General features: G+C 38.9%; 1 protein-coding gene across 10 annotated transcripts in view; it reads left to right on the forward strand.

Moving 5' to 3' along the window:
- The window catches only part of FRMD4B (FERM domain containing 4B), a 322,972-nt gene that overhangs the window by 268,705 nt on the left and 40,123 nt on the right, over positions 1-14,144 (forward strand). For all 10 annotated transcript variants that reach the window (XM_082637923.1, XM_082637922.1, XM_082637926.1 and 7 more), the window contains 4 exons: positions 7,800-7,883; positions 9,413-9,478; positions 11,859-11,916; positions 13,371-13,457. In XM_082637923.1, the coding sequence (XP_082494049.1) occupies positions 7,800-7,883; positions 9,413-9,478; positions 11,859-11,916; positions 13,371-13,457 (295 nt within the window). The remainder of the gene's footprint in view (positions 1-7,799; positions 7,884-9,412; positions 9,479-11,858; positions 11,917-13,370; positions 13,458-14,144) is intronic.

The following is a 14,144-nucleotide window of genomic DNA, read 5'->3' on the forward strand; positions in this document are numbered from 1 at the left end:
GGAATGTTGCCAGGATCCCACCCCACCCCCATTGTGGAGTGGACCCCCCTTTCCCAGTAAAAATCCTCTCTTTTCCCCAGAGGTACTTGGGCTGTATAGAACATATTTTCTTGTTTTGCTTTATACTCTATCACCTATGTATGATTCTCTGTAGTTTCATTTTGCTTGCTTTCAAACTTATATACATGGGATGGTGATATATATATTATTTTGGGTCTTGCTTCTTTGCTAAATATTGTGAGATTCATCATGTTGTGTGAAGCTAGTCTGTATTTTGTTTGCTGCATGGTATTCCATTGTATGAATACTGTAATTTTATCATTTCTACTGTTATGGGATATTTGGGCTGTTTTCTTTATTTGTCTTACTGTGAACAATGCTGCTATAAACCCTTTTCTTTTGCATAAGTTTCTCTAGAGGTATACCTAGGAAAGGATCTCTGGGTCATGGGGTATGCAGATTTCCAAAAAGATCGTGTCAGTTGGCATTCTACAGCAATGGATGGGAGTTCTTATCACCCTTCATCTTCATGTAACCTCAGTGCAGTCAGGTGCAAAGTGGTAATTCATTGAAGGTTTAATTTGCATTTCCCTGAATACTTACAAAGCTGAACACTTGGGCTTCCCTGGTGGCGCAGTGGTTGAGAGTCCACCTCCCAATGCAGGGGACACGGGTTCGTTCCCTGGTCCGGGAGGATCCCACATGTGCGGAGCGGCTGGGCCCGTGAGCCATGGCCGCTGAGCCTGCGCATCCGGAGCCTGTGCTCCGCGACGGGAGAGGCCACAGCAGTGGGAGGCCCGCGTACTGCAAAAAAAAAAAAAAAAAAGCTGAACACTTGCTGCCTGTTGGCCATTTGGGTTTCTACTTGCGCACTGCTTGTTGAACGATTTAACCCATTTTGCTACCAGGTCGTCTGTCTCAGCCATCTTTTTGTTCCTCTTTTAGTGTCATAGACAGGTCCCCAGCTCTATCACCTCCTTATTGGTGGTGGCTTGTTAGAAGTTTCCTGTGTTAATAGGTCCTTATAGAAAGTGATGTTGTGTATTCACAAGAAAGGATATTTTGCAATAGCACAAATGAAGAGATTTGGAGGATTAATGAGGAACCTTTTCTAACACAAAGAAATGAAGGCTGTGTTTTTTCCTGAGAAAGTAATCTTTTGGGATGGTCCAGATTCCACGTTTGTCAAAATTATTTACGTGTCTCATTTACTCATGCCCTACTGATGTTTTGCACTGTAAGTAAATTATCTGAAACTAGAAACCAAGCTGAACTGAGAAGGGCCTCCCTATACATTCTTTACTATTAGCTTGTCAGAAATTGCAAAGCGATAGTGATGGTCCGCAGGTATGTTTTATATAGCCTGCACAATGCTTTACTGTTTATTTTTGGCTTTACTTTTTTGTTTTTTGGTTGAGGCAATACTTTAAAATTCAGACATTCTAGGTAAAACTCTGAGATTTTGCCTTATTTCTGAAGAAAGTGCAATCATTAGGCGATAGTGGATCCACATTCCCACGTGGCAGAAATTACATTGATCTGAGTGGTGGTTCCCCATCAGCAGTGTCATCTGATTGTTTCCTCAGTATCCAATCTCCCTTTTCTCCATATTAGTAGAATTTTTAGCAAGGCATGTGGCTGCCCAGAATAAAGTCTACATGTCCCAGTGTCCCTTGCAATTATCAAGAGCCTTGTGATTCTTCTGGCCAGTGGGATTAGGGGAAGTGGGCAGCTTTCAGGTTCTGCCCCTAAAGGAGTGGGTATGTTCTCCTTTATTCTTTTTCCCCTACGTGATGGCTAAAAGGTGGACATGGTGGTGGGCTATCTCAGACCATGTGAAGGACAGCAGAACCCCACGAATGGTGAAGCAACAAGAGTTTCAGTCCCTGAACACTTCCTGCTATTCTAGCTCTAAATTGTATGTAAAGAGACATTAAAGTATTGATCTCTGTCACACACACAGTCAAATCTATATCCTAAGTAACTTCAAGTGGGTAATGTTCTCTTCTCTTCCTCATGGTCCCCACCAAGTCCCCATTGTGTCCCTGTGTCTGCTGCTGAGCTTGACTTGCCTTTCTCAGCTGGCTTAGACAGTTGGATTTCTAATGCTTCTCTCACTTGGCTCCTATTAGAGTGTTGCATCTAAGATATATTTATATTCTAATATTTAATAGTCTAAGAGTGACACAAAAGAAAAATTCTTAAGTCTGAAAGATACAATACAATTAGAAGTTTTAGGGTTGAATTATCAGGTGTTTTTTTTTGTTTTTTGTTTTTTGTTTTTTTTGCGGTACGCGGGCCTCTCACTGCTGTGGCCTCTCCCGTTGTGGAGCACAGCCTCCGGATGCTCAGGCTCAGCGGCCATGGCTCACGGGCCCAGCCACTCCGCGGCATGTGGGATCTTCCCGGACCGGGGCACGAACCCACGCCCCCTGCATCGGCAGGCGGACTCTCAACCACTGCGCCACCAGGGAAGCCCAGGAGTTTTATAATAATCCAAATCAGGGTTTCTCAACCCTCAACACTATTAGCATTTGGGGCAAGTTAATTCTTTGCTGCTGGGGGCCCATCTTGTGTATTGTAGGATATATAGTAGCATCCTGGCCTCAGCTCAGTAGATGCCTGTAACACCTCCTTCCCCAATTGTGACTGTTAAAAAAATGGCTTAAGACATTGCTAAATATCCCCTGAGGGGCAAAATTGCCCCAGTTAAGAACCACTGATTTAAAGTATATTTCTTTATTTTTTTACCTTTTTTAAAAAAAATAATAAACTTCAGTTTTTAGAGCAGTTTTAGGTTTACACAAAAACTGAGCAGAAAGTATGGAGCGTTCTCATATATCCTCTCCTTCCCCCTCCCCCTCTCTTCACAGTTTCCCCTATCAGTAACATCTTGCATTAGTGTAGTACATTTGTTACAAGTGATGAATCAATACTGACAGATTATTATTAACTAAAGTCCATAGTCAAATCATGGTTCACTCTGTGTTCTATAGCTTTGGACAAATGCATCCATGATTACAGTATTATTCAGAATAGTTTCACGCCCCCCCCAAATCCCTTGTGCTCCACCTATTCAATTATATTCCTTTTAAAGTAGTCTAAACTCTCCTTAAAATGATCCCTAAGCCACTTGCCTATTAATGCACTTTTTTTTTTTTTTGCGGTACGTGGGCCTCTCACCGTTGTGGCCTCTCCCATTGCGGAGCACAGGCTCCGGACGCGCAGGCTCAGCGGCCATGGCTCACAGGCCCAGCTGCTCTGCGGCATGTGGGATCCTCCCAGACCGGGGCTTGAACCCGTGTCCCCTGCATCGGCAGGCGGACTCTCAACCACTGCGCCACCAGGGAAGCCCTAATGCACATTTTAGTTGCTTCCCAGTGATTGATTAGTATCCCAAAAAAGTCTTAATGAGTAAATATTCATTGTTATTTAGGATGCTGCCTTATGATTAATTTTTGGTAATTTATTGATTTATTTAGTCACCATTTCTAGATGTATAATGTCTTATCGCATCTTAGGACTAGGGTAGGTTCTAATGGTGCATAGTTAAAATTAAAAACTCCTTGGGAAGGTGACATGTCGAAGGCCAAAGTTCATCTTTCAGTATATCCAACACAGGTAGTATTTTTCTCCAGTTGTAACATGTAGCTATTTCTTAAGTTAGTCACTAGATATACAAGTTGTGTGTTAAGCGGACATGTGTTAAATGCTTTAATCCTAGAAAAATCTCAGTATATTGAGAGACTCGTGATTTAAGAACACAGTATCTAAAATCATCTTAAAGGACAGCAACTTCAAGTCTCCCATTTCACACTTATTCTCAACCATGAGCTTGTTGAATAAAATGATGGATAAAATTTCCCTCTTATTTCAATCCCCTCTCTCCTCTCTCCTTTGGCTGACTACATTTGTATAAGTTAAAAGCAACTTCGTCATATGACACTTGTTTCTACGTGCTCAGCATGCAGTATACACTTAATACGTATTTGCTAAATGAATAAGTGAATTTATGGTAAATAGCAGCTTCTCTTCTTCTACTCTAGTAGGTCTTGATTGCCACAAAATTAACTATAATCCAAAGAAATAAGTGAATGTGAGGCTGAGTTCTTGGAACACAGCACACAGTTCACATGAACCCAGAAGATAACACACATGTGGTTGGTGGTGATGATTAATTTAAAATAAGTGTTGGGCTTCCCTGGTGGCGCAGTGGTTGAGAGTCCGCCTGCCGATGCAGGGGGGCACGTGTTCGTGCCCCGGTCTGGGAGGATCCCACATGCCGCAGAGCAGCTGGGCCCGTGAGCCATGGCCACTGGGCCTGCGCGTCCGGAGCCTGTGCTCCGTGGTGGGAGAGGCCACAACAACAGTGAGAGACCCGTGTACCGCAAAAAAATAAAATAATAAAATAAAATAAAATAAGTGTTATACTTAGTCTGTCACTTTAGAACATGTACTGGTATTTGCCCTTCACAAAAAATTCATAAGCCAACCTCTTTGAAAAGGAAATGGGATTTGAAGGACAGCATAAAAGAAATTATTAAGAGAAATAAATATCATTACTGGGAGTTGACAGGTGACCTTTACTGTGATTAAATACGATTGTGGTATATATTTTGGTTTTCAGGAAGCCCAAACCAGTTTCCCGAGATTGTCAATGTGGTTAAGCCATACTGCTCAGATTTCAAATGAATAGAGAGATTTATCCTTATGTAAGAATGGGAGCCAAGTGACTTTTCATTTCCTGGAGTAATTTGTAAAGTCAGATCTCTCACCTTTAGGAAGGGCCCCAAGCCTAGTTTTGAAATGTAGCATTGACAAGTACAAATCATACCGTCTCTAAGCTAGGTGACACTCAACTCTATCTGTTCTTACTGATAGTAAATTTATGTACAGGTTGCTCAGTGGGTTCACCTGATTGCCCTGTAGCCTGGTGGGGAAACTTGGTGATGGAACCAGTAAACAAACCTTCTGTAGACATTGAAGGAGAACCAGTTACACCAGGCCTGATCAAGTGACAGGAGAGGGCAATTTCTAATCCAGCACAGCGCAACATGGATCAAACAAAGCCTGTCTGCAGGCCATACTTGGTTCCCTAGTTTGACCTATAACATTTGATCTAGGTAACTGAATGAATGCTTTGGGAGGAGATTGACCTTGAGTTCAGTGTTTAGTCCTACAGTTGGGGGTTCATCTCTTTCAGTATCACGATTCACATTGGGGCAAACCGTGGGGAAGCTAATGTAAAAATGCTTGAGTGATGGATTTTGCAACTAATCAGTTCAGAGTTTTCATTTATAAGTAGGGGTGAGGGTGAAGGGGAGCTCTGCCTTGCCAGAGATGAGAATGTCCCAGGACGCTGCTCTGGGAGTCTTTCAGGGAATCAGGTAATAGAATACAGTGGTTATGGTCTTGGCCTTTGAAGCCTTCTGGCTCCTCTACATAGTAGCTGAGAGATGTTGAACAAGAAGCTTAGCCTCTCTAAACCTCAAACTCTTACCTGTGAAGTAGTCTGGGTAATAATAGTACCTACCACCTGGGAAGAGTTGTGATGGGACTTCCATGAGGTGAACAGTGCCCTAGAAGTGCATTTCATGGTGCTCTTGGTAACCTCAACAAAGAGTTGATAATGGCAAAGGTATGAAGAGGTGGCAAGTAAGTGGAAAAAAGTTACCAGTATGCTGTTTGATGAACACCAGGGTAATCATGATTTTGAGTAACTCTTTAATGCACTTAACCTAGGCTCTAATGAACCCCAGAGAGTCATGTCTGTTTCATCAGAGACTGCCTTCTTAAATACTTGGGACTATTCTCACCCTGTGCAGGACAAACCTGACTGGGTCATATTACCTGTTCTCCCTTCTGTTAAGTTCCTTAAAGACCACACCCTTCTCTCTCTTTTTTTTTTTTTTTAACATCTTTTTTGGAGTATAATTTCTTTACAGTGGTGTGTTAGTTTCTGCTGTATAACAAAGTGAATCAGCTATATGTATACATATATCCCCATATCCCCTCCCTCTTGCGTCTCCCTCCCACCCTCCCTATCCCACCCACACCCTTCTCTTTTCACAACCAGAATTTTGCCTTTTTTTTTTTGGTTCTGTTTTGTTTTCATTGTATTACTGTTTTTAACTGAGATATAGTTGATTTACAATATTATATGTTTCAAGTGTATGACATAGAGATTCACAGGTTTTAAAGATTGTACTCCATTTATAGTTATTATAAAATATTGCCTGTATTCCCAGAATTTTGCCATTTTAAAATTAGCTGATGTTTCATGAGGTACATTTTAGTTAACTTGTTGCAATTTGAGGGATAACTTCCTTGGATTTCATTAGAAACACATTTTCAAGTCATTTTTTTTTATTTTAATTTTATTTATTTATTTATGGCTGCGTTGGGTCTTTGTTGCTGCACGCAGGCTTTCTCTAGTTGCAGCGAGCGGGGGCTACTCTTTGTTGTGGTGTGTGGGCTTCTCATTGTGGTGGCTTCTCTTGTTGCAGAGCACGGGCTCTAGGCGCGTGTGGTCAGTAGTTGTGGCTCGCATGCTCTAGGGCACAAACTCAGTAGTTGTGGCTCACGGGCTTAGTTGCTCCGTGGCATGTGGGATCTTCCTGGACCAGGGATCAAACCCGTGTCCCCTGCATTGGCAGGCGGATTCTTAACTACTGTGCCACCAGGGAAGTCCCTCAAGTCATCTTCTATCCAAGTGATTTCCGCAGATGGCCGACTTGGTCCATTTTATTTCAGAGAGTGGTAAGGAAGTAACAGACGAGTCATAGAAAGGTCTACACTCAAACGTTTTTGTTTTTTTTTTTTTTTTTTTTTTTGCTGTACGCGGGCCTCTCACTGCTGTGGCCTCTCCCGTTGTGGAGCACAGGCTCCGGACACACAGGCTCCGCGGCCATGGCTCGCGGGCCCAGCCGCTCCGCGGCATGTGGGATCTTCCGGGATCGGGGCACGAACCCGTGTCCCCTGCATCGGCAGGCGGACTCTCAACCACTGCGCCACCAGGGAAGCCCCAAACGTTTTTATTGCAATGATAGCTATTATGAAAAATGGTGATTCTATGTGAATGGTTTTAGGATAACCAGTGTTCCAACATTGTGAATATTATATAACCACTAAAAATAATTATGAGGGTACTACAGGAATGTGGAGAAAGTATATAATGAGATTTGAAGAATGCTGCATAAAAATAGAATATAAAGTGTGCACAATTGTAATAATTATGTATCAATAATAAAATAGATACATATTGGGCTTCCCTGGTGGCGCAGTGGTTGAGAGTCCACCTGCCGATGCAGGGGACATGGGTTCGTGCCCTGGTCCGGGAGGATCCCACATGCCGCAGAGCGGCTGGGCCCGTGAGCCATGGCTGCTGAGCCTGCGCGTCTGGAGCCTGTGCTCTGCAACGGGAGAGGCCACAACAGTGAGAGGCCCGCATACTGCAAAAAATAAATAAATAAATAAATAAAATAAAAAAAATAATAAAATAGATACATATAGGAAATATACAATGAAAATTGAGTTTATAAGTAAGGAAAATGGGATTATGGCAATTTAATAGTATTAAAATTTTTTTTTTTTGGTCTTTTAAAAACTTCAAAATCTCATCAGGTTGGTTGTCCATTTGGGGGCTGTCTTTAGTTAAAGTCTATAGCCTTATGTATGCTGACAGTAACATTTGACAGAGCCCAATGTGCTATTGTTACTTTTCAGATTTCATGTGGTGACCAGCTTGGGTAATCTTTTAGGTAACAACGACTGACATACTGTATTACTTTTCCTTTTAGTGATGAAAATGCCAGGAAAGATTTAAAGACATTACCAGCCTTTCCAACCAAAACTCTGCAGGAGCACCCCTCCCTTGCCTACTGGTAAGCCACACCAAGATTGCCGGTGACCCTGTTACAGTAACCTCCATTGAGAACGGCATGCTCTTCAGGGAACTAAAAGAAATATAAGTGAGGAAAATATCAAACTGCCCATCATACGTGTCAGTCTAATCATAAGAAGACCTTGATCCTTCCAGTGAAAAGGTCTTATCAAATCTCTCTGGAGATCATTGTCCCAAGACTGTAGTCCTGTGTGAAGACTGGCCATGTGCCTTCTCATTCAAGTGCGTGATACATTTGTAGAGTGTGCTTTTAAGTGAATCATGCTCAGTATGTGTGCAGTCACTGTATAACGCAGGCTTAATCTGGCAGAGTGCAATATATGTGGTATAAAATACAGATTTCCTTGAACAGAGGCATTCATAATAAACAGAAACAACCTGAATGATCAGAGGTTTCCTCTACAGCCAGAAGTCACTGTCTATTTTGAGTTGTTTTATTTGCCTGTATTTTAATGAATCCATAGTACCCATTTCCCATGCAACATTTTTCCTAGAAAAGTACGTTTTCTTCCCTTGAAGTACTGACATTCCCTTTAAATATATTTTCCTCGATTTAAGGCTGTGAATCCTGAAGATGGTTTTCCTTTCCACTAAAAAACTGGTTACAAAATAAATATTCAGCATGAATAGCTGTAATATGAAAGTTGGAATATTTCCCAAGTCAATAGTGAGAGTAGGTACTGAGGCTACATTACATCCTGAGTCTGGAACCTTCTAAATGAATCACTGTTAAGTGATAGTTTCTTAAGGATAAAAAGCAAAGACCAATTACTGTTGCTTATTTGTTGCACAGAGATAAAAACGTTTATTCTTCTCAGTTATACTTGAGATATGACTAATGAGCTACCAGTCTGAAAGGAGGGTAAATAACTGAATGATGTCAAAGGTGACCAGACTTCAGCCTGTTTCTCCTTTCTAGTCAAAAAGTTTTATTCTAAGGCAATAATTAAGGGTTTTCTTCTAAAGTATTATGTCCACAAGTAGTGACGTAGAATATTTTAGATTGAACACTCACTCGGAAGCATTTTTAATTCTTTCTAAATCTTTCTGAACAATTTAAGGAAAATGTCTATAATACCTTACACTTGCTGATCTCTCTAAAAAACCCTTTTAATTTCCCCAGCAAGGCTCTCTAACTAGCGTTTAATAACATTATTTTGTATTTATTATATTCCATTCAGTTATGGGAGAGAATATTACTTTTTTATTTGATGAATTGATATTATGTTTCCTTTTCTAAATAACTTAAGTTTTTTAAAATTTACATATTATATAAATATATTATATAAAATTGTATAAAATCAAGACAAGGTAGTCAAATGTCTGAGCTTCAGGAGTCCATATGTCCATATCCTACAGAAACAAAAGTCAACTAGCTTCTGTCTCCCAAACAAGTTGGTCTAGGCCTTCTTTCTCAAGTGTTTCAAGTAGGCCACCTGAGAATCTTGAAATTGGATCTGAAATTGTACAGTCACACATTGCTCTACTTTTCATTTCCTTGTTTTACAGTGAGGACAGAGTAATTGAGCATTATTTGAAAATCAAAGGTCTGACTCGGGGTCAAGCTGTGGTTCAGTAAGTATCTTTCTTTTTGCTTAGATATAGTTGTAATGTCTTCCGTTTGAGAAAGTCATCTGAAATTATTTCTATTGTGTAGTTCGTGTGCATATAGTACTCACGTGGTTAGAAGTATCTTACCATGAATTATAAAGTGTCGTGGGTCATTCCATACTTTGGTGTCATCAATTCAGATGCCTGCCAGTGTCAGACAGGTAACAAAAATGAGAACTCATAGGCCAAGTGTAGGCAATAGGGAGTGGTGGGGACTGTGGTGAACTAGAGAGCTTTTGCCCTGGCTAGAGACAAGACTACTCAGCTTCAGCATTCAGGCATAATGTTGCCAGATCATCTGATGTTTTTCAAGAAAAGCTGGAAATTACGATTTTTTAAATCCTAATTTTAAACATTGCAAAGTAATTTAAAGAAAATTTTAGTACAGCATGAGCCAAACAACATCTATCTGGAGGCCGTGTTTTATCACCTTTTTTGTGACTCTATTTTGGGTGGAGCAGGCAGTGTCGGTGTTGGATAATCTGTTTCTTTATGGTACCGACAGCAGACCATAGTGATAGATTTCTGCATTTTAGGCCTATAGAGTTACCGTCATTTATTAAGAACAGTTCACAGGCTACACTGAAGTTTTTAAATTGTAAAAAGTAAATTTATAATTTTAAAATTTTTGAATTGTAAAAACTAATGTAGCATTATTGCTATAGTAATTGTACAATAGAATAACTTTTATGGCCATAGAAGTTTTAACAAAAAATCTGCTGAATATAGCTCAGAGCATGTGAGAAGTGAAATAAGGACTTGGCGATCACTATTCCCCTGGTCAGTGTATAGATTTCCCCCACATCCCTGCTCTTGCACTCATCTCCTTTTTATTATAGTGCACCTGCTGTGATCTTCAAGGCAGAAATGAGAAGTTAACAGCCTGAAGTTGAATCCCTGACTTGTGCCTGTTTTCTGAACTGGAAAACAAAAAGGAATAACAATTTCCATAAAGGATTTTAGATTAGGTTAATGAGTGTATTATAAACTGTCCTTGTTGAAATGCAGCATCCACTTACTTCCTTTGATCATAATCATTGTGGCTGCAAATAAGAGACTGTCTAACTTGGTAGTTAAGGCTCTAGACTGTGGAATCCGACTCACTTTGTTGGAATCCTGGCTGTGCAGTGTAATTGCTGCCTGGCCTTGGCACATCTACCTTTTTTTAAAAAAATTAATTTATTTATTTTATTTATTTACTTTTGGCTGTGTTGGGTCTTCATTGCTGCAGGCGGGCTTTCTCTAGTTGCAGCGAGCAGGGTCTACTCTTTGTTGCAGTGTGCGGGCTTCTCATTGTGGTGGCTTCTCTTGTTGTGGAGCACGGGCTTTAGGTGCACAGGCTTCAGTAGTTGTGGCTCACGGGCTCAGTAGTTGTGACTCACGGGCTCTAGAGCGCAGGCTCAGTAGTTGTAGCAACAGGCTTAATTGCTCCGTGGCATGTGGGATCTTCCCGGACCAGGGCTCGAACCCTTGTCCCCTGAATTGGCAGACAGATTCTTAACCACTGCGCCACCAGGGAAGTCCCCCTAACTTTTTATATTCACTAATATGTAGACCTTTTACTTTAAAAAGTTATCACATTATTGATTACAAGGTCCAGAGCCCCTGATCTCCAAAATGTTATTAAAGAGTCCACTTGTATCATACAGGAACCTCAATTTTGTGTGGGCAGAGAGGAAATCTTACACAATTTAGTCCACTCCATGAAGTCTTAAAGTTATACAATAAATACTTGTTGAATTAAAAATAACAAGAGGTACATCGTCACTTTAATTTTTGGGGGGGTTGCATATTTTTAAAAATCAGGTTTGCATATAATAAAATTCACTGTTTTAAAGCATATATTTCTAAGAGGTTTGACTTAAAAGTTAAGTATAAATTTCTAAAAGTGTACCACCATCAGTGAGAAAAACCACCATGCTTTTATTATAGCATGTTTGCTTAATTTACAGCAAGCAGAAAATAAGCTTTATTTTTTACTTATTATGAGCATGACCCAAAAGTTGATTCTCATGACTTGCATCATTAGGTGCTAGTTTAAAAACACTTGAAGTTTGGGTTTATAATAAAGTACAATATGTTTCTAAGCCATAGAAATTTTAATATGCAGAAAATAACATTTCCTGTAGCTTTTTGAAATTGAATTTCTGTTAACAACCTCCCAACATTTGGATAAAGTAAAATATATTACTCCCTGGAGTGGTTTATTCTATTTCTACTTTAGTCAAAGACAAGGTTATAATGAGGAAAGTAGATACAAATTGTGTTTCTTTAGATCACGTTTCCCAAAAGGACCCTCCAACTAATTTAATAAGAGGTTATAATATATATTCATTTTCCATAGGTATATGAAAATAGTAGAAGCTCTACCAACCTATGGAGTCCATTATTATGCAGTAAAGGTAAATACTTTTATATGACAAACCTTTCATCATGCCTGTGTTATTTTATGAGAGTTAGTGAACAACACCAACTTTCTAAAATCACATAAATCAATATGCATATATATGTAAATTATCTCTAGAAATTTCAGCATTTAGAATAGGATTGATTTTCTTAAAAAAATAAAAGCCTGATTGTATCTTGTCATTTTTAGCAAATCATAAAGCACATTATTTTTGCAAAATACTAGCTGTGTTCAGATGTATTCCTGAAGCCTCTATTAGCCCTGAAATATTCAGATCATTCTCTTTTGGCACACCTAATCTTTTAGCTACTTTTGCTGGTTTTTCTCTTTTCCAATTGTGCACCTTTCTAATGCTACTAGATGTTCATTTGATAGTGCCTTTGTATGAGAATCATTGAAGAATCATCCAGTATCATTTCAGCAGCTTCATAAAATCCTCAAGTTTTTACAAGATTTGCAGTACCCATTTTCATTTGGTATGTTTTATATTTGTGTAATACTTTCAGTTTATACACAGGGAGAGATTGACTAAGAAATAGTTTGAGATGATAGAGGATAAAGCATATTGTTAAGAAGAGAGTCTTGTTTGAAAGAGGAATAATTTTATACTTGATCAATCTTGACTGACTTTTCAAGTTCTGACAGTGTTTGCAATTCAAAATGGTGGGGAATTGGATAATACCTGTATAATGAGGACACCTTGTACTAAAAATACGTACCAATTCCACTTTAATTTCTACTGATTCTTAATTTGTTTGCATATGGGTATATGTTTAAGCCCAAGTTTTTCTTTCCCTATGTCAATATATATCCCTTTCTTTGGCAAGACCTAAAAGATAAATTTATGAAAAAAAATGTATTCCTCCCCTCCCCATATGTACCTCAAAGTCATTATTCAAGCATCTCAACTTTGAATCATATAATTCACCCAAAGAATTTTTTAGTATTCCCATGTTCATTTGTTAAGTATATTATAAACATTAGGATTTGGAACCACTTTTCTCATTGTTGTAATTCTTTGGAAACTTCTCTGACCTTTATAGCTGGTTACTAATCAAGAGAACAAAGAGCTTTTTTTCTTTTTCTTTCTCTTCTTTTTTTTTTTTTTTTTTTTTTCCAGTGGTTAACTGGCTTTGTACTCTGGATTAATTCCTGGTTGAATTACTTACATTTTATTTCTTCTCTCCAACTGTTTAATCCTAACAATAATGATACTTTCTTTTTGATGGTGTTAATAGTATTGGTGTGTTTTGACTTATAGATCTTATTTGAAGAAACTCTAAGAAAGCATTTTAATAACAAGTTAGGATTTTAAATAGTGTTTTGTTTACCAGGACAAAATTATTTTGACTTGTTGATACTTGTTAAAGGATGAAATTGGTAGATGTTACCTCATCTCTATAAGACTTAACAATTAGGTCTTGGTTCTCATGGTTTTCCATCTTCCAGGATAAACAAGGACTTCCTTGGTGGCTTGGAATCAGCTATAAAGGAATTGGCCAGTATGATTTGCAAGATAAGGTGAAACCTCGGAAAGTAAGTGTGAATCATTTCAGACACTTATGAGAACATTGAGCTGTTCTAGAGGTAGAAACATCACTTTAAGGGGCAACAAGCAATCTTGGGTAAAGAATTTTTGATTAGTGAAGTCCTAGGTTTAGAGAAGACTCAAGTTAAATGTGAAATACTTTTTATAATTCATTCATGCCCCATTTATACAGCAATTCCACGTCTGATCATTTATCCTAAGGAAGTAAAATTACACACAAAGATTTAACTACAAGGATGTTGATCACAACGTAGTTTACAAGTGCATACAATTAGGTTTCTGTTTTAAGTTAGTATGAACATGATGATGTCATTTGTTTAATGAATTTTACATATATAAAAATATATACATGCATCCACACACATACGCATACATATACATATGTACATTGGATGGATAAACAAATGGGTGAATTGTAAAGACGTAAGTCAAAATTTTGGTGCTAGTTACCTCTCAGTGATACAGTTATAAGTAACCTTCTTCCTACTACTGCTGCTAGTTTTGCTTATCTTTGTTTCATAGTTTTCCACATTTAACATGTCTACTTTTTGTAGAGGACAGTAAGTTACGTGCTATTTATTAAAGGGTCACACTATCAGGTTTGGATTTTCCAGAGCTAATAAGTTACATTCTTGGCAATTTGATTATGAGGTTGTTCCTCTTGACCAAGCACA

This window comes from Mesoplodon mirus (assembly GCF_964341445.2).
Source record: "Mesoplodon mirus genome assembly, chromosome: 12".
In the NCBI taxonomy this organism is placed as follows: domain Eukaryota; kingdom Metazoa; phylum Chordata; class Mammalia; order Artiodactyla; family Ziphiidae; genus Mesoplodon; species Mesoplodon mirus.